Source organism: Eupeodes corollae, chromosome 3 (assembly GCF_945859685.1).
Source record: "Eupeodes corollae chromosome 3, idEupCoro1.1, whole genome shotgun sequence".
In the NCBI taxonomy this organism is placed as follows: domain Eukaryota; kingdom Metazoa; phylum Arthropoda; class Insecta; order Diptera; family Syrphidae; genus Eupeodes; species Eupeodes corollae.
In genome coordinates this window covers 55,459,669-55,485,698 of record NC_079149.1, presented here as the reverse complement: position 1 = coordinate 55,485,698, position 26,030 = coordinate 55,459,669, and the positions used below count along the sequence as shown (strand labels likewise).

Here is a 26,030-nt window from a genome sequence, read left to right as displayed (position 1 = left end):
ATTTTTTTCGTCAAGTTGTTCACTTTTATATCTTATATCTTATATGGTTTCCCTTTCTTAAATTTTAAAAACCGTGCAGCCTTAAATCCATGTAAAACTGTTTAAAATTAAGCATTTTCCTTTTCCAAAGTACTTAGTTGGCCTGAATGTGAATTTAGCTTTATAATTCCTCAAGTTGTTTAGATTTATTTTAAATATAATATATATTCACAAATGCAAAAGTAAAAATTGTAATATAGTTCAACAAGTTTTATGATGATTTAGCAAAGCACAAATCTTTGACTTCCAAATTCAACGTCTAACTTAGCTTTTTGAAATTGTAACTAAATTACACGAGCGTTTCTTGAAACGTCACTTAGAAAACTAACAACAAATGATGTCCAAATTGTACACTGTTATATCTCAAAAACTTGACTTGTCTGATTGAGTTTTAAGTCAGATTCGAGCTAAGGATATCAAAAACCTTCACGAAACTTAAAAAAATTATATTCATAAATGGCTTGGCCTCGAAAAAATTCCCACAAAGTTGAGCTTTGGCTTAACGTAACGTATTTATACGTTGACATTTCCATTAGAAAATACTTTCTACCGAAGAACCAAATCTCAGACACCAAAATGTTCTACAAAAAACTTATTATTAAGTGTTAGGAACTAACTCATATAAAGGCAGCTTTAAGCTTAAATTGTATGCTTTAGATAAAACTATCCTTAAGTCTGCATGAATTCAAGTTCAGTTCTGAAATATGATTATTTTAGTTGAATATCTCACTTTAAAATATCCTGAAATTCACTTGATAAATTTATTAGAACTCATTCGTTTGAAATGTTTTTCAAATAAATATCTTTGAATAACAACTGGCTAGAAAAATGGTTCAGAATTGAATGGCTTAAAGAATTCATCTAAATGCCTACATAATTATGATTTCCCACTACCGTAAGAAACCTTAACTAAGTGTCTATGAAGTAAAACATTTTCATACTTAAGTTATTTGTTTTTAAATACTGAGAAAAGAGTTGTATAAGAATGAGTAAGGACAAAACCAATTATTTTAGCTGGAAAAAAAACAAAAGCAGAGAAAACCTTATTGTGCTGAAAGTGTAAATATTTATTTGGAAAAATATTTTGTTTTCATTTTTGTGTTGAAATCCCTTTTTCTTTTATTTCAAATAATATTTTACTCTTTGTTTGAATTTCAAAAGCAAAGGTTCTATTATACCCTGGGCACAATTGCTTGCAAGTAATGGTATGTTATTGTTATTGCCAACACAATAATCCTTGATAATAATTGTTCAGTCCAATTTGAAAATTTCACCCAATCGTAGCAACAAAATGTGTGTTTTTTTCTTTCAGTTCTCATAACTAATATGAAAAATGAAAAACAAGCACATAAAAAGAACTTAATCCTACAAAATACAAATTAAATATCACAATTTTAAAAATATTTTTTTTTCCAATTATTGCAAACAATTTTTTTATTTTTTATTTTTGTTTTATTTTTTTTTTTTGGTTTGATTTATTTATATTTTTTTTTTCAAGTTTGGTTTTAAGAGTTTGATTTTGATTGATATAATTTTAATCATTGAATAATATTGATGTATTTTTTTCTTGTTTTCTTTTCTTCGATTCGACCAACAATGAACGCACAAAATATGTTCAATAGGTTTCTTGGGAAAATCTTCAGGTGGGCAAAAAGGACGTAGCTTCTTTGGGTGGAGGGGACCACGTGGTGGTTCCCTTAGCCCCCAGGCCAGTATGGCTTCCTATAATGGGGTGCTAAAGGATTACGGACATCCTAATATGACTGAGGCTTTTAAATCCCAAAATAATGTTACCTTTAAATTGATAAAAACAGGTGAGTTATTATAAATGTTTTCTTATTTTTTTTTAATTTCCAATATCATTTGTTTTTGTATACTATGTGTTTATTTCACATACAAATGTTTCACATAAGTAAATCATTGTTATACAAATATATTTTATCATTTTGTACATAAAATCAATTTTAAGGATATGAAAATTGATAGTTAAAATAATTAATAATTCATTTAAATGCATGCATATTGAAAAAAATAGAAATAAAATATGTTGACGTAAAGAACTTTATATAGACATTCCATAATTATGTTGTACTTTTGTATCCTCATATACAAGACCAAGTTCTCAGGCAGAAAAACTCTTCTTACCTCTTTTAACTTCAGAATCAATAATAGACATAGAGCAGGCAAACAAATTTCAGGAGTAGAGTGATAACCAAAATTCCTGTATATTAAATTCCACCGTCTGGAAGGGTTTCTGGAGCGTTTTTTGAGCGTTCGAAAATTGCCATTTGTCCATTTTTTTTGGTCGTACTGATAATGAAAAATTCAAAGTAATAATATTATTTCATTATTTATTTATTAATCAATCACAATCTCTTTTAGACTAATAGATACAAATATCTCAGTATAACTGTAATAATATATGTATATAAAAATAAAAACATATATAAATATATGCAAACGTCAAGTAGTTCTAAGTACATTTAAAACACATATTTTAAATGTATCTCTAGAGCAAATTCTAAAAAAGTCCAAACTAGTACAAACTGAGTTTGCTTCTCTGATGCCACGAGAAATCGGTTCATTACGATCATAGTTAGATCTATGAAATTGCTCGTAAAAAAAAAATATTATCTCTGGAATTAAAACTAAGAACATGAATAGATATAAGTGCAAGAAGTTGAGCATATTAAATATGATTTGCCGATTTGCCAAACTCTGCATACCAAATAAGAGAAATCTAGTTTCATACGATCGATGGAATGACAATTATTCCCAATGAAGTTTATAATACATTAACCTGAAATATTTGTCTTGATTTTCACGATTCTTACAATTGATGTATTGTAGTAAGGGTTCCAAACTGTGTTTCAAGCAAAGATCGAACCAGAAAAATATAAAGAATCTTTATGGTATATGGATCTGTAAATTCCTTACTATTTCTTTTGATGAATTATCAAGGATAACACCTAAATCTTTCTTTTGTGTCACATGATCCAAAGTAGAACTATCAGTTTGATACTCGTAAAAGATTGGAAAAATCTTACGAAAGCAAGACATAACTTGGCATTTTGAAATATTGATATATAAGGAGTTTAAATTACATCAATTATTTACGTCATCATTTAATAAAACACAATTATCACAACATTTAGTACAACGATATAGTTTAATGTCGTCTGCAAAAAGAAGATACTGTGAATTGAAGAATTTTGGTAGTATCATTTACAAAATGCAGGAACATAAAAGGGCCTAAGTGGCTTCCCTGAGGGACACCAGATGGAACCAATATTTGATTAGAGTGATATTCGTCAATATTAACGACTTGAACTCTCGATGTTAAATAAGGTTTCAACTAATCCAGAAACTTAGAATGAAATCCCAGTTCCAAAAGTTTGTGTAAAAGAATATTATGATTAACGCGGTCAAACGCTTTAGCAAAATCAGTCAAAATTATATAAGTTTGACGATAAGATTCAAAATTATTTACGATATAGCTAGTCATTAATGAAAGATTAGTGGTTGTAGATCTTCCAGATGCGTTGAAAATCGGATACAAATTTTTTTAATTGAAAATTCACAGACTAATTTCTAAAATAACTTAGGACCAGCAGATAATTTGCTGATTGGTCTAAAATTTGTAATTTCTTGTTTAGATCCAGATTAAAAAAAAAAAACTTTTGAGAACGATATGTTGAAAATGGCTGTCAATGGAATAGCTAAAGATGAGGAATATTTAAGCAATAAAATGAGTGGGATCCGATCAGGGCCTGCATTTGTGTTGATATCTAAACCTAATAAGCACGATTCTACTTCAGAAACCGTCAGAACTATAGACCCTATGTTAACGATAGAATAAATTCTTAGTATACAAACATTCGTTGGAGTGTTTGTGAAGTAAACAGACTGAAAATAAACAGCAATTAAGATACACATTTTTTTTAACATCACTTGATTTATTCAGCTTAGATACCCATTGATTTGCGCTTAGCATTATTGAACTTTCGAAAATGTTCACTTTTATATTTAATAATTGACTCAATAGAGAACAAATTAGCCCGTTATAAAAATTTATTAAACGTATCTAATTCTTTTTGAATAGACAAATGCTTAGACCTCAAATTTGGATAATGGCGATTATTTTAAATAACTTAAAAGATTTATTTTGTATCTTTTTAAGATTTATAAGTCTCTTGTTAAACCATGCAGGATTACTTCTAGATTTGTATTTTTTATTTGGAACAAATCTAAGTACAGATTCATTGACAATAGATTCTAAGTATCACTAGTTATTTAATTCAGTTTTAGATAAAAGCGATTCCCAAGGATTAGACAAAAAATACTCATTCATTGCATCAAAGTTAGCCTTATTTTAATTAAGTATAAAAGTATTATTATTCAAAACTTTTTTCATAAAAGTATACAAATTTAAGTTTCTTTCAAGTGCAATTTGATGGTCAGAGTTTTTCACAATTGGAGTATCTTATTTTTCAACATAAATATTAAATTCTTTATCTACAAAAATAAGGTCAAGTATGCCACATACGCTATTAGAAATATGATTTATTTGTATCAAGTCAAACTGACTAAAAAAGTCTATTAAAATAATGTCTTCATTTTTATTTTAGTTTACAAAGAAATTTAAAATGTATCTGGGGCAGCAATGTTTTCCTCCATTGTCCTGCCGCAGTGAAATGAAGAAAGCTTAATGTCTGTATTTATTGCCGCATTTTTCCCAATTTGGCATGTGCAACGATTTATTTATTATTTATACATCTAAACCTTCATAGAAAGGAACGACTATAAATTACTTACTTACTTAAGGTGGAGCTACAGTCCTGTGTGAACTAGGGCCTAACCCAACAAACTTCTCCATCTAGCTCGGTCCGTAGCTAGATGTCTCCAGTTTCGCGCTCCAAGTTGGGTGAGGTCACCTTCCACTTGTGCGCGCCTTCCCGTGGTCTTCCTCTACTGCGCTGTTCTGTGGGTGTGGATTCGAAGACTTTCCGGGCCAGAGCCCGCATGGTTTCCATGCGCTCGTAGATCACACGAAGAAACTTTTCTGTCGAAGTGACTCAAGGTGCTTTCATCCCCTTTTGTCATAGTCCATGCTTCTGCACCGTATAGCAGGACGGGGATGATAAGGGTCTTATAAAGCAACACTTTGGTCCCTCGAGAGAGGACTTTACCACTCAATTGCTTTTTCTTAGTCCAAAGAAACAGCCGTTAGCAAGAGTTATTCTGCGTTTGATCTTAGCGCTGGTGTTGTTTTCTGCCTTTACAGCTGAGCCTGGGTAGACGAAGTCCTTGACTACCTTAAAGTTACGTCTGTCGATGGTGACGTTTTGACCAAGACGTCGGTGTTGAATGTCCTTTCTTGACGACAGCATGTACTTTGTTTTGCCTTCATTAACCGTTAAATCCATTTTTGGCGCCTCTGCCTCAATACTCACAAAAGCCCCATTGACATCACGCTGAGTTCTTCCGATTATGTCAATGTCATCAGCATATGCTAGTAATTGGGCAGAGTTTTGAAAGATAGTGCCTCTAATGTTGACGTGTGAGTTCTGCACTATTCTTTCAAGCACGATGTAAAAAAAATCACATGACCGCGCATCACCTTGTCTTAAACCTTTTTTGACATCGAAATTTTCTGTTAAGTTGTTTGCAACCTTTATGGAGCAGCGTGAATTCTCCATGATCATCCTGCACAAACGAAAGAGCTTGGCAGGGATGCCAAAACTAGACATGGCTCTATACAGCTCGTCCATGTAGATGCTTTCATATGCAGCCTTGAAATCGATGAAAAGATGGTGGGTGTCGATTTGGTGTTCTTGATTTTTTCCAGGATCTGCAGTAATGAGAATATTTGATCAACTGTGGACTTTCCTGGTCTAAAACCACACTGATAAGGACCTATCAGGTTGTTGACGATGGGCTTTAGATGTTCACATATTACGGCAGAGAAGATTTCATAGGCGAAGTTAAGTAGACTGATTCCTCTTTAGTTGGTGCAGTTTAGAGGGTCTCCTTTTTTCAGGATCGGGCAAACAATACTGAGGTTCCATTCATCGAACATGCTTTCTTCCGACCATATCTTACAGATAAGTTGGTGCATGCTCCTAACCAACTTATCTCCAGCTGCTTTAGAGAGCTCGGCATTCAAGCCATCCGCTCCAGAGGCTTTATTAGACTTCAGTTTAGACTTTACTTCGTCTAAGTCGGGTGGAGGAGATTGTTGGCTTTCGTCGTCTATGTTGAATGGATCATCCTGCCTGACAGCGGAATTCAGTTCGTCGTCGCCATTATACAGTCTGCAAAAGTGGTCCATCCATAACTACTATAAACAGAAATTTTAAGTTTCGAAATATTTATTGTACTAAATCTGATTACAAACCAAAGCTTAACTTTGTACACAGCGGAGGTACAGCGTTTTGAAAATAAAAAAAGGAATAAGTAATAAAAGGTCTTGAAAAGGTCCACCAAAATGTAAATTAATCACAATTTTTGAATTGTTTTTCATATTCCTGGAAGCCAGAAAATTCACCAAAAAATTCCAGTTACAAAATAGAAATTCAAAAGGCGCATACACTGATGCCCTTGTATTCTTTGGATTTTTTTGATGCTTCTTACCTGGTTTAGAAATATCATAATGGTCAGGAAGCTTTTCTTCTTAAATGCTAGATTTTTTGTTAATTGTTCATACGTGCGTCCACTTAAAAATAAACATCAATACCTTTCAATTCCCGTCATAAAAATTGCACTAGCCTCATTTTCGAATTTGTATTTTTCATAGTTTGCGCAACAGTGACACGTTAAGGAGGAAAAGACTTTTTAAAAATAATTTTTGGATTGAACTGGCTTCAGTTCTTGGATTAACTGTACAATAAAACCCTATAATGTCTATATAAAATGTTTAATGATCAAAGAAGAGTCGACAAACCTGAGTGTTTGTCAAAACATCGTCGTCCTTGAGATACGCTCACTGTGTCGATTCATCAAATTTTCAAATGTTTTCATCAGTTTCACTTATGTTGACCAAAACCCTACCGACAACCCGAAAGTTCTATAGTATATTAAACATATGTAAAAAAAGCCAGCCATTTCAGAATGTTAACACAATTATCTTGTAAAAACGATTTAACTAACTGAGAAGTTTGCATTGGATCGTTATCTTTCATAGAAAGAGATTACACGGAGTAATTGCCATAATACTTTGGTTGGTCGATTCTTGAGTTTACTCCAATAATTTGTCCAACTCACCGTGCCAAGAGAAAACTTCTCATACCATAACACTTTTTCGGTATTTTAAGTTCTATTTTGAGAGACGTGTTTTTTTCAAACACAAACAAATACCGACTTCATATCTGATTTTATTTGGTTTGAACAAAGAAATGAGCTTAGTCGGCAGTCTTTTAATTAAATGATCTCTAATTTTTTGTTTTTGTGCGTCGAGCTCTTAGAACATTTTTTGGTTGTTCCCAATGTCTTACGTTGCTGGATTGTGTTAAACACAAGTTTTCTCCAACAATACCTCTAGGATTTCTGAAACTTTTTTCAATAATTTTTCAGCTCAATTGTTAAAGCTTTTTTACTAGATGTCTAAAATTTTGTTTCTATTTAATTTGTTTTACACAAGCGGTATGTAACTGCAAAATATTAACTATTTTTGTATAGAATTTAAAAAAACTGTGTATCGATTTATTTTTAATATTGTCGTAGTATTTACTTGTCAAAAGATCACGGCTTCAAAATTGGCTGACGTCTAAATAGCAAACTTCTCCAAATGAAATCTCTTATTGAAAAACCCTTGATCCTTTTAAAACAGAATGCTTTGGTTAATAGAGTGCTTACGAAGTAGTTTCAAACAAAACATGAACATCAAAAGATGTTTTAAAAAATCAACCTTAGTATCAATGCACACATTAAATAACGTATATTGTTTTTATTTATGTATATTTAACTGAAATTTATCCTCACATCATATATTCTCACTTTATAGATTTATTTATTATTCAAGTATTTGTTTAAAACAAATAGATATATATTATTGATTTATTAAATTAGAATATTCTGTGAATATTTTATAAAATCACTCTTGTCTCACTCTGATGGTAACAATGAAACACCCAAGGGCCTTACTTATCTATTTGAATACAAATTGATGAAAAAAGGACTGCATACATAATTTTCAAATAAAATTCTACATATTCTGCTACCTTCTAAGGGAAACTTTGAAGTGCCAACAACATGGATGTACATGGGTTAGTATTTTACCTATCGCGACTTGTTTTCAAATGAAACCATTTTCAAGCCTTATAAAATAGAAGAAGTAACAATACAACATTTCACGCTAGTAGACAAGGCCTATACCTAGGGTTATGGAAATAGGAAACTAGGTAAGTATACCACTATTCCACATGCAAGCTTGTTCCATACAAAAGCCCTGGTTAATTATACAAAAATAGAACCCCTTTACAGTCTACTGTTACAAGTGCTAGCTTTGACTCGAGTGCCAATCAAGCAAACGACCGACCGACCGACCCACGCACCATATTTTCAAAACAATAAAAAAAGAAGTTTTCGCTGCTACTTCAAACACTATTACTCCCACACTCAACCGCATTATAGAGTACATATGACCATAATAATAATTTACAATTGTTATCGTTGCACAGAACTGTTTCACTTTCAGCAGCTAATTTGGCCACCATAAAGCTATACATGCCTCCATACACAACACAGGGTGGGTCAAAACTTTTGTATTTAAAGTGATAATAAATTTCATATACATTAAGACATCTGCGACATTAAAGCCTGTGGATAGTTCCTTAAGGTACACTGTTACTTCAAAGACTTTAATTAATTAATTAAGTTTTTAATTTTTAGACTTAAAAAAATTATATGTCGTCAAATTTTTGATGAGCCGTTGTGCCATCTTTCATATATTGGATGGAACGTACTACGTTCGGCAAGTTTTTCAGCTATGTTATCTGAGGATACATCAATATGGCGGTGAAAAGATCAATCGACAAGGCCAACTCTAATTTGGGAAAGTTTTATACTGTCTTCTCTGCTAAGAGAAAGATTGTATGGATTCTTAAAAATGTTTTAGAGTTTTGCCAACTTTCGATAAGCTCTTTTTTATAGTCCTGACTCTACAATGTGTGAGAAGTTGTTAGCCGTTCTTGCGGCAAGATCTGCAGCCTCATTTCTTTTGATACCGGAATGACCCGGAATCAATGAAAGCATAATATTGTTATTAGAGTATAAACAATGTATGAGAATTTGGTTGCAACTGAATGACTTCATATGAACGCCAATGTTCTTCTTTGTGTGAACCGTCTATGTAAAGGATTCTGCCGACATTAGAGGCAGAGATCATTTCTTCGTGTAGCATACTAAATATTTCAGCAGTAGTATATTCCTTTTTAAATTTGGCAAGGTTAGTGTTTATGGAACGTACATTTCTTGTCTTCTATTTTCTGCGTGTTATTGGATAACAAAATGCTTGGATTTGGAACTATCATTTTTATAAGCGCTGACATACAATTTTTCATATTTATTTGTGCGGTGTTAGTGGCTTCTTTAGAAGCTTTGAAGAGGGATGGTCTGGATCTGTAAGAGTTTTGTTGATAAGGTTAATTGCATTTTTTTCCCAAAGCTTTCAAAGAATTCTTAGCCTCCTTCTAACATTAGAGCTTCTATTTTGGTGGATCTCAAGGCTTCTGAGGCTGTTTGAAAGCAATCGGTAATGGCTGAGTTAATGTTGCTTACGTTTTCTATTGGAGTTCACATAAAAAAGTTAAATCGTGTTGGATGGTACCGGCGACTAAAGTTTTCGCAATTTGAAGTGCAGTTTAAAGATGTAGAATTTTCCGCTTTGAGCAAATAATTTGTAAAGCATTGTTCCGGCGTTTTAGCTGGTTAACAAGGTTCTTTGTATGTGTTTCCCATTAGGGATTGTGTTTACTCAGATCAAATATGTAATGATAAAAATTGTTGAAACATGGTATCGTCAACATATCCAGCTAAATAAGGAAATTCTCATTGAAAAGCCGAAGCCTTCCTTAAATATTCGTGATCAGCACATAGTGTTAGAGATAAATTCATAAATAATAATATTTGACACTCGGTGAACTACTCTGCTGACGGTTGCTTTGCTTATCCGTGCATAGATGCAACACCTTGATATTGGGCTTTATTCTCAGCCCAATGTAATGTACACAAAAGTTGTTGGATGAGATTTAAACACATACTTCTTTAGCTATTGAATTGTAGTTTAATTGTTATTTAACGCAAAAAATTGTATGGTACTTTTCGTCAGTCGAAAACTCTCTTTAGTTGCAAAAATCAATTCTGTTATCGAAATTTATTGTTAATTTTACTATGTACTCTTTGGTCACTACTTTTAACTTTTTAGTTTTATTTACAAAAGGTTCCATAAGCTTTTCAATATTCTCTGGCCTATCCAATTTTTAAAAAAGGCGATGTTAACCTAGCAAATAATTATAGAGGGATATCGTTCATGAATTCTATAGCAAAGATATTGCATCCGTACTCCTTAGTCGCATCAACATTTGGATAGCAAGTAATGAAGTTGATAAATGTTGATAACATATTTTCACGTCAAACTCAATTTCACAGTATTTCCTTCGGCAAGCATGAAGCGTGTACATATTTTTAGTTGACTTTCAAGCTGCTTTCGATTCGATAGATCGACAAACATTGTTTTACAAACAGTAACAAAAGGAACTGTCGACAAAACTTCTTTTGGCCCTGAAAAATATGTGCAAAAACACTCGATCAGCGGTTTGGGATGGGATAGATATGTCTGAATGGTTTAAGACTTAATCTGGCGTCAAACAAGGTTGTCTTTTAAGTGCAGATCTCTTTGCTATATTCATTGATAATATATCAATGAATCTACCCGATGGAATAAGTTTTGCAGGTCTAAACGTTAAGGTACTTATGTACGCAGATGACTTGATGCTTTTAGCAGAATCACCCCTAAGTTTAAAACGTATGATAAATAAGCTAGTTGATTTTTGTAGAGTCTGGAAACTAACGGAAATTAATTGAAGAAAAATCTAAAGTAATGATAGTAAGAAATACACAATAAAAACTTAAATGAAAAGTGGTTCTTTAATGGTGAGGCCATTGAAATTGTGACAGGATACAAATACCTTGGAATACTCCTAAAATCTAATATAATGTTAACCTCACATCTCAAAAAAAAACTGATACCCTTAAAAAGTATGATTAACGCCTCATGGAAACTTGTTATGAACATCCAAACTATGTAAATGTAACCGAAACTATAGTATTTAACAATTGTAAGTAATAAAAATAAATCTATCTATCTATCTATCTGTATTGACGGTGTCGTCTTCAAAGATTGCTCAATATTATTTCCGGAAGTTAAACCAAACCACACAATTTTAAGTTAGTTCATTTTCAGTAATTTCGTTTATTGATGAATATGAGCTGAATATGAATAAAATCACTTCACTGTTTTGTCATTTCTTGCAAACCAAAAGCGTAGACAACACTTTTGTTATGATCTCCTAATTCTTACCCGAATTAAGTTTTTTTGTAAAAAAAGCTGCGATTCGGTTCCAAGAATTTTTCCCAATAAACTGCAGTTCCCCTACTATGTATCTCGATTCTACAAATAAATATACCAAATTCGCAAAATCGTTACTCCTTAATTCAAAATAAATTAGGTGTGTTAATTGTCTGAAACGTAGCGAACCAGTGCTTAGTGACTTACAACTCTCTTACACTCCTGTGACGAGTCATATCATGGATGTTGGGAACCTACAATTTATATGCTTAATCCACAGGCAGGAATTGAACCCAAAACTTCCTAGGCACTTACCATCACGCTACACCTATAACATACATAATCCTTTCAGCAACTATTAAAAACGAAAGAAGAAAAGATTTTAAACATTTGGTACTGTCTAACGCAAAAGTCTCTTAAATCTCTCGCGTCTGTCTCCACAAACTCTCGAACAGTCCACGATTGTCAATCATCTCTGAAGGAGATGACGGAACAGTTTAACATTCACCTCATTTGGGTGCCGGGCCACAGAGACATTCCGGGAAATTGCAAAGCCGATGAGCTCGCCAAAAACGGAACACTTCTGCCTTATGTTAGACAAAAACATAACATAGGAACACCACTTGCTACATGCAAATATCTTCTCAAGCAATATGCTTTAAAAACAACAAATACTAGATGGTCACAAAGTACCACCTGCCTGGCAACCAAGCAAATATGGCCAAGTATTGAATTAAAACTGTCAAAAGGCTTGATATCACTAAGCAGACAAAGTATAAGCTCTACAATTGGAGTAATAACGGGACACTGCCTCATAGGTAGACATGCTCTGAGGCTAGGGGTCTACACAAATGACTTCTGTAGAAGCTGCATGGACGAGGAGGAAGAGGAAACAGTCCAACACCTTCTATGTACATGTCCAGCACTCTCCATTAGAAGGAATTACTTTCTCGGTAATCCCTTCTTCGATAATACCAGTGAACTGGCAAATATTGACACAAAACGTCTCTCTAACTTTATTAAAAGCACAAAATGGTTTGTTTAAATTCATTACTCTCCCATGAGTAACCTCATTAGTGGTATCACAATGGACCCTTGAGGTCTACGTGTGTCAATGATATCTAGACAGCCACTCTAACCTAACCTAACCTAACGCAAAAGTCATCGTCAAATTCTTGCGATTTCGGAAAAAATCTTCTAAAGTGTAAATGATAATTCGGATTTAAATAAGACAATAATGCAGACATTTAGTGACCAATTTGTTAACAGAAACTCAAATTTATACTTTTTTCTGAATTAAAATGTCTTAAAAACAGTTGATCAAGAGGTATACTTTTTCCTGTTACTAATTATCCTTCGTTGTACATTTGTCATCATATCAAGCCAATACGCAACATACTCGTTTGAAAATTGGAAGTTATCTAACTAGGCTCAGTTGAAAGTAGAACCATACAAATTTTTGAATACAATCAAAAGTAGGATCAAGATATATAGCAGTGCCGCAGGACACAACGAGTTGACCAGATCGTCTTTGTTTTGCTGTTTCTGGACTATTTCTAATATTTGCAAAAATTGCTTTCAGTTCAAGCAGTGCGAGGTCTTTCACTTCCAGAAAGATCGCAGTGCTTGGAGTTCGCACATTAAAATTACACCATTAATCCTTAGGTTAAAATAATCTAGTGATAATTTTACTAAGTCTCCCAAGTTTGTTTTATAAGTATACTTTAAAAAAGAAAAGAATAAACAGTAGCGTTCACACACTTTTGATCCACCCTTTACTTTAAAATAGGGAATAGGCATGCAATTACTGTTACAATTTCGAGGACTGCTGCAGTCATAGTGGAGTCATAATCATAAGGAAAGCCCTCTTTTGTGTATTGTTAGCACTGATATTATATTGTTTTTGTTTTTTAGTATCGTGTGTTTTTTATTAATAAACATAAAAATACCACTCGTGACTTCGTGAGTGAATGTGGACAAATTTTATTTCTCCTTTTTTTTATTTTGTTTCCTTTATATGCCATATAAAAGGTTGGCATATTCATTAGACTTCCGGTATGCCTTTCACCGTTCTCTTTCTGGGTCAAGTGTATTTGTATTTATATGCTTTTGCTTGTTATCCATGCATAATTTAGCTCTAGGATATATGTCGGTACTATAAAATGCTCCTTTGCCTGCAGTTATGGTAAAAGATCGCATTGATGGCGATGGTAATGGCGATGGCGAGAGGTTGAACGTCTTGTGCACCGTTTTATCATAATACATATGACAAAAACTTAGATTCTCTCCTTCTTTGTAGTTTGGCTTTTTCATGTTGAATATTATAGATACTTCGAAGCTTTTAAGCGACAATAAATTCTTGTGGAAAACGTAGATATCTTAGCTAGGTACGTACTACGTACATACATAGATATCATGTTAAATGGGTACGTAATTGAATCGATAATAAAAGGTAGACAGTGTACCTACCTACCTTGAAACGTACATATATTTTGATAGTGCTTGGAACTTGGAATAGATATTCCAAGAAAAAAAAACCTAAAGGGGGTCGTTTGGGCTTAGTAGCGATGTGCATGTTTTCATCTGCTTTTGACATGCTCTCTTTTATATCAAAACTCATAAAAAAACTCTTGTCGTGAACCTAGCTAGAGGCAATCTTTTCTATAAAAATGGTTGTTTTCAATTGTATATTTTGTTTTTCTTTGATCAAAATCATTATTTTTACTTGCCTTCAGGAAGTTTTAACTGAGTACTTATAAAAAAATATAAAAATGTAAGTAAGCGAGTTGGTTTGGTTGTACAAATAAAAATGAACAGCATGGTAAATGTAAACGTATAGGTAGCTAACCTGACTACCTAACAATGTACTTACCGTTCAACGAAGACCTTGCGAAGTTTGAAATTATTGTACCTTAAATATTTCAGATACGAAAAGTTATTTAATATAAAATGAGTTTTCAATAGGGTGCGAAAACCAACAAATAATTTTGTTGATGTAAACAAAATTGTATGATTAAATGATGAGAATCTGAATTTGAGGGTTATATCCCCTGTGAATTCTTTTTAAAATCACAGGTTGTATGATTTTTAGCATGAAACCTTCCAATAAAAGAAAGCCTAAAGAAATTGAATAGGGGAGTTGTTGATTTAAGATATGTATGTATTAAAAGGTGTCCAAAGAGCCGAAGTATGGTACAATTGTTATTTATTAATTCAAAATAAAAAATAACCATATAGATGCTATTTTCATATCCTTACATTTAAAAGGAAATCTCAGTTAAATATCAACTAAATTTATTTTTTGATCCACCTGTTCATACAAATTTGTCCTTAATTGCAGGACATTTTCAACATGACATTATGATGGGAGAGAAGCCGAAAGAAGTGGGTCACCAGATTCCATCCGTCTGTCTGTCCGTCCTAGCGTCTATAGCCTTTATTAATAAGTCGATTGAGTTCCAACTTGGAATTTAAAGTTTTAAGCCGATTGGTGTTGGCCGTTTTTTCAATTTTTATGATAGTAATCCCATACAATTTTCTTAGCTAAAAAGCAAAAATTTGGGTTCTTTCTAAAAAAAAACTTTTTTGTATTGCTCGAGAAGGCTACCCGTTTTAGAATCGTTATACTGTATTAAGTTTTATCAAGAACTGGTGAACCGATTTTAATACATTTTATCTGCAAAAGTTCTTATATTGTCTTAAAAATATTTGATTTGATTTTTTTTTTCAAAATTCGCTATCTCAGAAAGGAATTAACATTTTTTTTTTTAATTCATGTAAGCAATGAATAATTTTTTTTAAGACTATATTTAAAAATTAATATTGCATTAGATTTTTTCCAAAAATATATTAGTTTGGTATCACGTTACAATACATAATATACAATTAAATTTAAGTCCTAGCATCATTGGTTCTTGAGATATTTAGGGTTCACCAAAATGTTCACCTTTTTTTTAAACTGATATGGTAAAAACCATCCACGCAATTTTCTTGACAGCCCTTTCTGCATCTATCTGCATTATTATCTGTATAACAACATTTATTTGAAGTCGATATCTCTTCTGGTTTTTGAGCTATGGACGAAGAACAAAACGTCACGAACGTACTGACGTACACGCAAGCTCAGACTTCTTTTTAAAAATCTTTCATTTCAACTCTACTCGACGGACGTCGAGAAATGTCAAAATTTTCAATTCGACAAATCGGACCCATTACGATAATTTCCTATGGGAAGTTAATAAAATACAGGAAACGTTTTTAAATATACTTAGCTTCAAAACATCATCAATTCCCACACACTTAGAACATCGTGAAGCAGTTTCTCGACCGACAATAGTAAAACTTATGTGAAAGTATATTAAAGAGTAAAATAAAAACGTATTTGTCACTAAATAAAGAACCACTGATAATATTGCTGCTATCAGTATTTTAAAGATCAGTTACACAAGAACTCAAGTAGACGATCGTCACAAGCAACAACTTACCTTTACCGATTGCGAGTCCTAAAAATGCATGAAAATGGTCAAGATTTTCAACGAAAAGTCATCTTCAGTTAAGTTCAGGATCATTCTTATATTTGAGGCTTGGAAATAAGAATGATTGTTGAAAAGTCTTAGAAAAAGAATTTGTGTTTGAAATAAAACGGAAACCATTTAAAATATTTCAAAAACTTTACAATCGGCTTGAAGTACAATGAAAAATTGTATGAATGTTACTCGACTTTGTTTATACGACCACCGGGGATAAGTTTGCAGCGGTCGATTCTTTGGACCCCCTTTGTTAGTATAGTGACAAGCGGCCTATAGACCCGTTTCTTGAGCTAACACTCTCGTCGATAAATCAATTAACGTGTGCTGTGTGGTTTGTGTGCTGTGTGGTTTGTGGCACCATCCTGTTGGTTTCAACAGGTCCACATTTTTTTAATTCAGGCCAAACGTAATAGCTAACCATGGCAAGGTAACGCTGGCCATTGACAGTTGTTAGATAATATTTTTACAATAAAAAGTATGGCCCAATAACACCGCCGGCAAGTAAACCACTCCAAATAAATATTTTTATTGAAGGAAGTGGTGATTAATGAAGCAAATTGACCAATAACGCAAATTTAGCTAAATGACGAACCCATTGAGCCAAAAATAAGGTTTATCTTCTACAGAGCCCAAATCGTACAATAGGCAATAATAGATTGTGAGAAATGCTTAATCGATTAATTTGGATCGATTGTTATGGACGCCTGAATTGCAGCTTGGACACTTTGACGAATCCGTAGTAAAAAGTTGTTATGATATCTTATTCTAAAAAAATTGTATCATACAAATTCTGTTACTTAAAAATACTGATAAATGGACTAAAAAAGAAAACATTTTCAAAATGATATTTTTAGCCTGCTTTCAGAATGCTTTCTCTAGGGCTTTTTTAGATTAGATTAAAAGTTTTATCATGGCATTTCCAGTTATTTGTTTAATAATTTAATTTTTTAGTTTAATAGCTGAGGCATTGACTAAACTAAAGATTCAGTTCTCAATTGGTCATTTTTTTTCTTTTATCTTAAGCTATTAAACCCGGTTTAAAAAATCACCATTTTCTATTATTCTGCTAATATACCTTAGCGCAATTTTTTAGAATTCATAACACATTGAATCATTCATTTCATTTAAGAAGAATTTTAAAATACTATCTAAATAAATACTACTATTTGCAATAAAGGCTGCAATAGAAGAAGCTTTGCATTATGTTCATAAGGATTAAGGTCATACCATGGTAGCCCTATTGGCGAAACGAATGAAGTTGTGTTGAATAGGTTCTATGGATACGTACTGAAGATGAGGCGGACCGAAGTACTATAGAGCAAGAGTAACATAAGGACCCACTAATTCTGTAGACCAAGTTTAACTACACCTACCGCAATAATGGCTTTACTAACTATTAGATTATTATGCTCCGTAAAATCGAGATAAGAATTGAACATACTCAAAAATTCTTACAATTATGAACGCAATGTATAGCACTGCTATTTCACAATCAATCTAACTATTAGTGCGTTTTTAGGGAAAGTCTTTGCCTGACATTTAATTGGGTTAAGACTTAGCCCATTAACCGAGTTTGGATAGTTGTAACCGATCGTTGAGATAGTTTTATGCTTTTAAAGTTTTTCATATTATCGGCATAGATTACTGTATCATAAACGAAGGGCAGGCACATCATTGATAGCTAAGACAAAAAGTAGAGGTTCTAAAAGACTACCTTGAGGATAATTATCAAACGTTTCCATTTAAAACCACGTTGTTGACTACATATAATATTCTTGCTGCTTAAATTTAAACTAATAAAACCTATATATTAAGAGACACAGGTATTGAAGCTCGTTGACCGAATTTAAATTTCCTTTACCAGTATGAAAAATAATCATATGATTCTATTTTGAGAACTATCCTCCCACTCAAAGATATTTTTTTCATTGAAAAATCCTTTTACCATTATTATCATTGAAGCTGTTTGAAATCAATCGAACCAGATTGTCTATTTCCGCATAAAAAAAGATAAGAGGTTTTTCAGTTCTGTACATTTTATCCAGACCATTCAAGCCGAAAATGAACTTCAAGTGCATCCCTATATATTTTCCCCCGAACTAATATACGTGCATCATGTCACTATAAATTTTAAACGAATTCGTTAATTTGTGTAGGCTTAGATATTTTTTTAAAACCAATTTAAACTTCGCTGCTTCAAAAAGCTTGAATTAAAAATAGTTTAAAAAGCTATCAACACGGTACGTTATTACCTTCACTTGCACCCTTCTACACAAAACAGGTATACCCTCAATAATAAGCACTTCAATTTATCCAAATCATTACACAATAGACCTTTTTTACCGCCTTTAAACGACATCCAAACAAAGTAGCCCAAGCCCTAGCCATTGCAGTCTATATATGTCATGTCAGTCTTAAATCACAACACCATTATCGTGAATAATTGATTCAGTGGGTTTTCCTGAACGGAAGTGTGCTTCCGACTGTCAGTTATTGTTAGATGGCATACTAACGTGTGTGTACTAATTTTAGACATTTGACGGTAATGGTACTTGGCCGTCAATTACATTATTTGAGCTTCCAGATACTATAGGAGTATACAGCCCAGACCATTAATAAATCTGTACTGTACTGTAGGTATTGTGATGTGTACTTTTATTACATTATACAATGAAGAATATCCTATGAACTGTTATTGATTGAGCGTTGAAATTTTTTATTCATTTTTTGTTTGTATTCCATATCGATGAGGGTGGCTATAGAAAAGAGGAAAGGATTCAGCAGCAGCAGCAGCAGGAGAAAGAAAAGCGATTTGTCTGTCGAACAATATGTTGGAATTGTCTGCATCTTTGAACAGCAACTCGAATGAAAATTTAATAAGGAATTTTATTAATTGAGGAGCGAGTATAGTAGGTACCTCACTGTGTGTACTGTTTTACTGCTTTATGAATATTAATCGCAATGAGCCAATCATTTTATGATGGAGATGGCAGATGGAAATTGTTAAGGAAGAATGAGAGTGGGTGATTAATTATGAAGAGTATTTCAAGCGATTTAAACTGTCATTTTAATTACTTTTTAAGTATATACAATATAAGAACATTTTAATTCAAGAACTCTGTCATTTTGGGTCTTAGAAAAATTATTTTTAACAGTTGAATTCTTATGCAATATAGAAATGTTTGGAGGTATGGGAAGGGCATCGATTTTCTCGATTTTATATCACAGCCAATACATAGCCTGGATACAGTTTTAACGCCTGTATCAACACCTTGAACTTTGTTGATACTGTATTAAATTGTCGAAATTGAGACAAAATTGCAATCTAAGGGAACTTCTATTGTGTCAGTAAACCTCTTGCTTCAATTTTTATTAAAGTTTTTAAGTAGGTAGTCATCATTTTTAAAAAATATTGGGCAGACGCCCGACTAACTAGTCACTGAGAAATTTTTGAGTGTGAAATTTTCGGAACCATTAACAAAAAAGAGGCTGGGATTCTGTAAAAAAAGTTATCATTAAATTATTCAAAAAAATTTAAAAATAACCAACAAAGTTTTGCATATGATAAAATAGTTTGATTTCAAAATCTATTTTGTCTTTAACCAATTTGCGTACGATTTTTGTAAATTTAAATTTTGTATGATAAACCGACTGTTGGATTTTTATGAGAAATTTACTGAGTGTCGAAAACAATATTTTCTGTGAGATAAGTTTTAAGCCAATATTTTTAATTTTTAAAATGAGTCGAAAATCAAAGTTTACCAATATTTAGTAATACTTTTTTTAGGTTTTTTATTTTTTGTAAGAAAACTGTGTATTCGATTTCTCTCAAAATTTGTTTGAATGTTGAAAACAATATTTCTTGAAAGATACAATTAATGGGAAGACATAATCTCAAATTTTTGAAAATATATTTGAGTCCAAAAAAATGTTAATTGGAAATTTTCAAAAAACTTTATTTGTTTGGTATCGCGTTACAATGAATAAAATTTAGTTTAATCCACTAGCAATATTGGTCCGTACGAAATTTAGGGTTAACCAAAACTTTCAACTGTTTTTTTAATTGCTATGGTAAAAAACCACCCACTTCATTTTTTTAGAGTCTTTTCTACAAAAATGTATTTGAAATCGATATCTCTACTTGTTCTTGAGCTATAGACGATGAAAAAAAATTCGAGAACGTACGGACGTACAGACACCTCCCTAAAAATCTTTTATTTCCTCTATAGGAATCTTGAAACGTCGAGAAATGTCAAAATTTTCAATTCCACCAATAAGACCGATTACTGACGAAAGTTTTTAAAACCAAACGAACTTAATTTAATTCAGTGATCACTTAGTAGTTAGTAGAATTTGGCGCATTAAAAACATTTCTCGAAGTTTTAAGGTCCCTACAATTGAAAATTTAAACTATGCGAGGCATGTGTTTCTCAATCTTGAGTTTCATTTGAAGACTTGAAATCTATTCCTTGTGACCATATTCTCTTTATTTAGTTGTTCCAAACATTTCATGTTTAAATGACTATAACCTCGGTGTATTCTTAATCCAGCAGAACCTAATCTTAACTAAACACCATTCATTACGTTGGAGTATCTTATTTTCTGTACAGAAAATTCGGAACGAATGGGACTGACTGTTCTTTGAATGTTGATAATATGATGCATAATGAGCTCTCTTGCAGCATTTAAACCATTTTTATTGGTCCTTGTCTGCTCTTCGTTGTTCCTGGTCTTAGAATTGATGTTCTAAGGATAAACGGTCTTGTGATGAGATCTGGTCGAGAAGATTTGTTGATTTCCTACGCTAGAAGTTTGGTTCTTGTCTACTCTTCGTTCCTTCTCCTTCAAGAGGTTAACTTTGAGATTTTCAATCGAAGGTAATGTGTACCTACTCTGAATACCAATAATAAAATTTTCGTCACAATCTGAAGGAAGAGTGCATAACAATATAATAGTCAGGCAACGGCCTTGCCACTAATAAAGCTTCGGTTCTCATCTATCACCGAAATCAAGCATCAGTGAGCGTGGTTAGTAGACAGATGAAACCTACCGTGTGCTGTTGTCATGTGCTCTTTCTGTCTGTTCTTTCTCTTCTGTCTTGTATTAATGTCTTGTTTTGTTATCACCTTACAAAGTCTAGTCGCTCAAGGTGCTGTGTTCTCTACTCTGTACATTTATGTGCTGAGTAGTGTGTTATGTAATTTAAGATGATAGTCAAACATTAATTGTTTACTGTGCGATCGATTTCGTTCAACTTCTCTGCTATACTGGTGAGCTCGGGTAAACTAGTTGACATGAGATGCAATGGACCGACTATCTTGCATTTTTGTCTGTAACAGTATCTTAAAAAGACTTACCGTACTTGCAGGTCTTTTTGGTTGATGGATTTCAGCAGTTTCTTCCAAGCACCTTTTCATGTTGGAAAATTTTTACATGCAAAAGCTCTGTTTGCTTGATACTCAGCAAAATTATAGCAAGGGCCTTCCCGTCAGCTGTTTTACAAGCTGATTTGACTTTTTGAGTTTGCTAAATAAGTTGAATGTACTAATTGACTTTTCATTTGTATCATCCATGAGCTGTTATTTAGCCCATCCTATTTTTTATTTGCTACAGCGAACCCATCTTAAAATAATTCGGCTAACGACAAATGCAATTTATGAATGTTTCGCAACTTTTTTTTCGTTTTATAGTCTGAGCGCATAACCTGTAGTAAATGATGAGTTTAACATTTTGAAGCAGACTACTTTACTTCTGAAAAAAATTATATTGAAATATTCATATAAAAACTAATTATTTATCAACAAAGTAATTTTTAGGTGTCAGTTATAGCTATCATTGGTTCTCATCATTAAAAACAAACATTGGAATTTTTTTGACAGGTGGTTTATAGCTATCATTAAAAATGTCTGTCATTGAAAAAAAATTCTTGATTAAAATGCGCCGACAAATGTTTATTGACACAAATCTGTCATTGGAATTGTGTAAAATTGGAACACAAATCAGAGGTGCGATTCGTTTCACTTTTGAACATAAAAATATCAGCTGTTCAGGAAAATGAATTTCCGGCCGGGAAATTGAAAAATACATTTTTAGAGAAAAATAAATGTGCAATTACATTTTCTTTCTCAAAAAAAATCTTTGTGTGATTTCCAATCGATCAGTATATAATTTTCACTTCTATAATCAAAGATTTCAATGATAGCTTTAACTGGCGCCTAAAGTCAAGTAATCATTACGTTAAGGAATACGATATTATGATAACAAGAGGATTTAAACATACAAACAAAATTCTACTTTAAGTTAGTAAAAATGGAGTTTTTTGGTGGGTATGTGAGAAATGTGCTTCCTTGCTGAAAAAAATTTTGTTCGATTTGTCCTAATTTCTGATAACGACAAGGAATAGACACATTCGAGTCTTCGACAACACTTTCACTTACAGCAACGATATTTTCAGTGGTACGAGCGAAACGATGATGCACAGGCCTTACAATATGTGTACCAATCCAGTCTTTTCAAATGTCTTCACAATTTTGCTTGCATAATTGGACAATTATGTAAACCATAATCTCCTCTTAAAACACAATATGTGGCTGGGGCAGAATCACCATTTTTGTTGTAGGTTTTCACAATTTGTATGCGTTGTGCGATGGTTAATCAATCCATTTCCGTAAATATCAGACTTCTAACATAAACAAAATGGTTTAAGAACATCGTTTAACAAATGTCGAGTTCCAGTCCTATACTTTTGAAACCTCAAAATGGATAGCCCGTTCCAAAAATTATTTTTGTGAGTGTTTGTTAAAATATTTAGACAAATTGGATTGTCACTTCTTCTTGGCCAAGATTGATTATTGACTATTATTCCATTTTTTTATAACACATTTTTTGATGTTTCTTATCCAAATAATATCATTTACAAATTGATAACTGAAATGATTACTTATTTTCAGTTTGGGTACTGAAATGTACTGAAATTCTTTAACACATTAATGTAATGTATTAAAATCACAAATTTCCGTCTAGATAACCCTTTGTCATTTGAATAGTCATCTAACTTCATCAGTCTATTGTTCAGAAATTGAAAATGATCATGGATAAGATATTTTTCAAATATTTTTCGTAGCGTACCTATACAAATTTGCAAAGCTATGTACGTTTTATATAAATTTATATTTATGACATCGTTAAATTTAAACTGCCGATTTTCTCATCTAAGCAATGCCATAAAGAAAGTCTATCAAGATCCAAATCTTTTAAAAACATTTTTATAGCCAAAATATTATGTGTAATTAAATTCCTCACAAATAAAAATTCACTCACTCACAAAACTTAACTTTTTAATGAATCATTTCAAAATAATTTTGTGGTTTATCACTCTATTATACCAAAGCGTAATTTTCTTTGAAATTCCAATTGAAAATCATCGATCATGGGGCTTTGTGCAAACAAACAAAAAAGTAAGACCCCTCGCACCAAATAAACAGCCACGAGATCGAGTATATTGGTACATACCCCTTTCAATATTTCAAATAAGAATATTTTGTTTATTATCCCGAAGGAAATTCATATAGTTTGGAATATCATAAATCCTCAAACACCACATCAAAAAACCGAACGAACATTTTTGTAGTAAGACATCCCGCATGTGGTACACTATCCAGTATTGGTATAATAATGATGTGTTATTTTTGGCTTGATTCCAATTATTTTTACAATCGACTCGTTAAACGCATTCGATTGTATAAATATTTTGTTCGATAATCTTTATATGATAGGTAAGTCATTTTGATATTGCCGAAGAAAACAACAAGCCCGACTCGTCCGTCTCAGCTTCCGTCGAGGGGTACGGTGGCATGGCGCGGCGTGAGTGAATAATTCTTTGTATACACTCGCGTGGTCCGTGAAATTTTGATGCTGCTTCAGTAGTCCTCATTTTGTTTACGGAATGCATGTAGATATACCGTAAACATTGGTTTAGACGTTTGTGCATTTGTACATAGTTCACGGTATGTAAAAAGTACGAGTATCTCAAAAATAAATTAAAAACATTGCACATATTTTAAATTTATACACCACAAACAATTTCCGTTTGTAGTTTATGTTTTGCATCAACATCGGCAAAAACACATTAAACTAATAAACGCATTAAATTTTAGATTGTTATTTCGATCGCAGTTGTTATAAGGCATTTAATTAAATGTAACATTGCATGCAAGAAAGCTCCTCTTATTGTATCTCGGATTCACATAAACAATAGTAAAAATATGGAAATAATATTATTAAAATAATTGCTAATTGGGTTGTAAGCACTTTAAATACTAATGGAATTTTTTTAAACTTTTTTCAACTCCTAGAATCAGACCTGAGTATGAAATGGAAACCGTCGATACACGCAAGTGACTAATTCGACAGAATATTATTTTTAAAAATATTTGTAAAACAACAAAAAGCATGAAACATTGCGGCAAATGATGTAAATGTTTCGGTTATGCCTCGATCGCCTATCGTTTTCAAAACTCGTTTTGGGGCTTTCTAAAGACTGGAACTTGTTTTATTCATGTTTTAGACGAATAAAGGCTTTGTACATTATAGCCAGATAAGAAGGGGTGACAAATTTCTTGCACCGTCATCGAAGAAATCCAAAGCACCTTGTAACGTTTTTGGCGATATCGAATATTAGATCATTCCATAAGAGGTAATCTGTGATACACATACCAAATACTGAAAGTTAGTTAGTTTCCTGGATAGCGACATCGGGGGTGGGTTACACTTTAACCACATGAGACAGTATTGAGTTTTAGAAGTATTAAATTCTACACAATTCTACACGGATCTTAATTCCCCAATGTACAATGCTGTCGAGATCAGAATTTAATGAGCTTATCATACGCTGCCGTTGAAGTTCCACATCGAAAGGACAAGGATGTGAATATAGAAACGAATATGAAAAGTTTAGGGTGCTGTCGTCAGCGAAACAGTTTAATGGATTAGAAGTGACAGACAAGAGAATATGAATATAAGGAAGAGGGTCGGAGACAAAGCGGAGCACTTGGGGGTACCAGCATTTATTTTATAAGTTTCAGATTTGAAACCATCTATGGTTAAAATCACAAAATGGCTACATTTACTTTAGATATGCTTGCATTAAAAAATTAAAAACTCTTATTTACCCACAACAATCTCAGTTCAAAAAACTCAAGTGCGTTTGGGTAGTCGTGACGCATGTTCTCGTTCTCGACGGGCAATTGTGATACAATTTGAGCATTTGGGCTATTAAGTGAGAATAGGAAAAGGAATTCCAAAACGACATTACGCTGTAGTTGATCACTAAAACCTGTCGATCACCATCAACGTCCTATCTTCTTTAATTACCTCTTTTAAATGCGTCAAATCGATCCCTATTTTAATCAAAAAATCATCTTCAATGATGAGTGCAATGTTTTGCTTAGAGGCCAAGTTTACAAGCAGAATTGTCATCATTGTTGTTGGGCTCAAAATATATAGGGAACAAAGGTGAAAAACCTCTCCACCCTGGACAGATCCCTGTTAGCTCCGGTTATTGGGTCGGCAGCAACCTATTATTACTGATTTTGTATAGTCGCAATTCTAAGATATGTATTGCTGTGAAAAACGTTTAAATTTAACAAGATTGTAATGCCTGGTGGCACAAGCGACGAAACAATCGCAACCTTCCATTTGTTTGAGCGTCCAACTTTTCTTAAGGATTTGGTCACAAGATCTTGTAATTTAGCACCTTCAGACATTTGAGGTCACGTGAAAAATAATATCTATTGCAATGCAAGGCCATACAAATATAGTTTGGTTATCGAAGACTTGCAGCCCAAAATGTTCGAATTATTCTTGGAAAGTTTTTACAGCTGTAAAATGTCTCATTC

General features: G+C 32.7%; 1 protein-coding gene across 1 annotated transcript in view; it reads left to right on the top strand.

Annotated features, from left to right (window-relative positions):
* The window catches only part of LOC129952439 (uncharacterized), a 369,098-nt gene that overhangs the window by 75,406 nt on the left and 267,662 nt on the right, over window positions 1-26,030 (top strand). Inside the window, 1 exon segment of the mRNA XM_056065014.1 lies at window positions 1,662-1,853. Within this exon segment, the coding sequence (XP_055920989.1) occupies window positions 1,662-1,853 (192 nt within the window).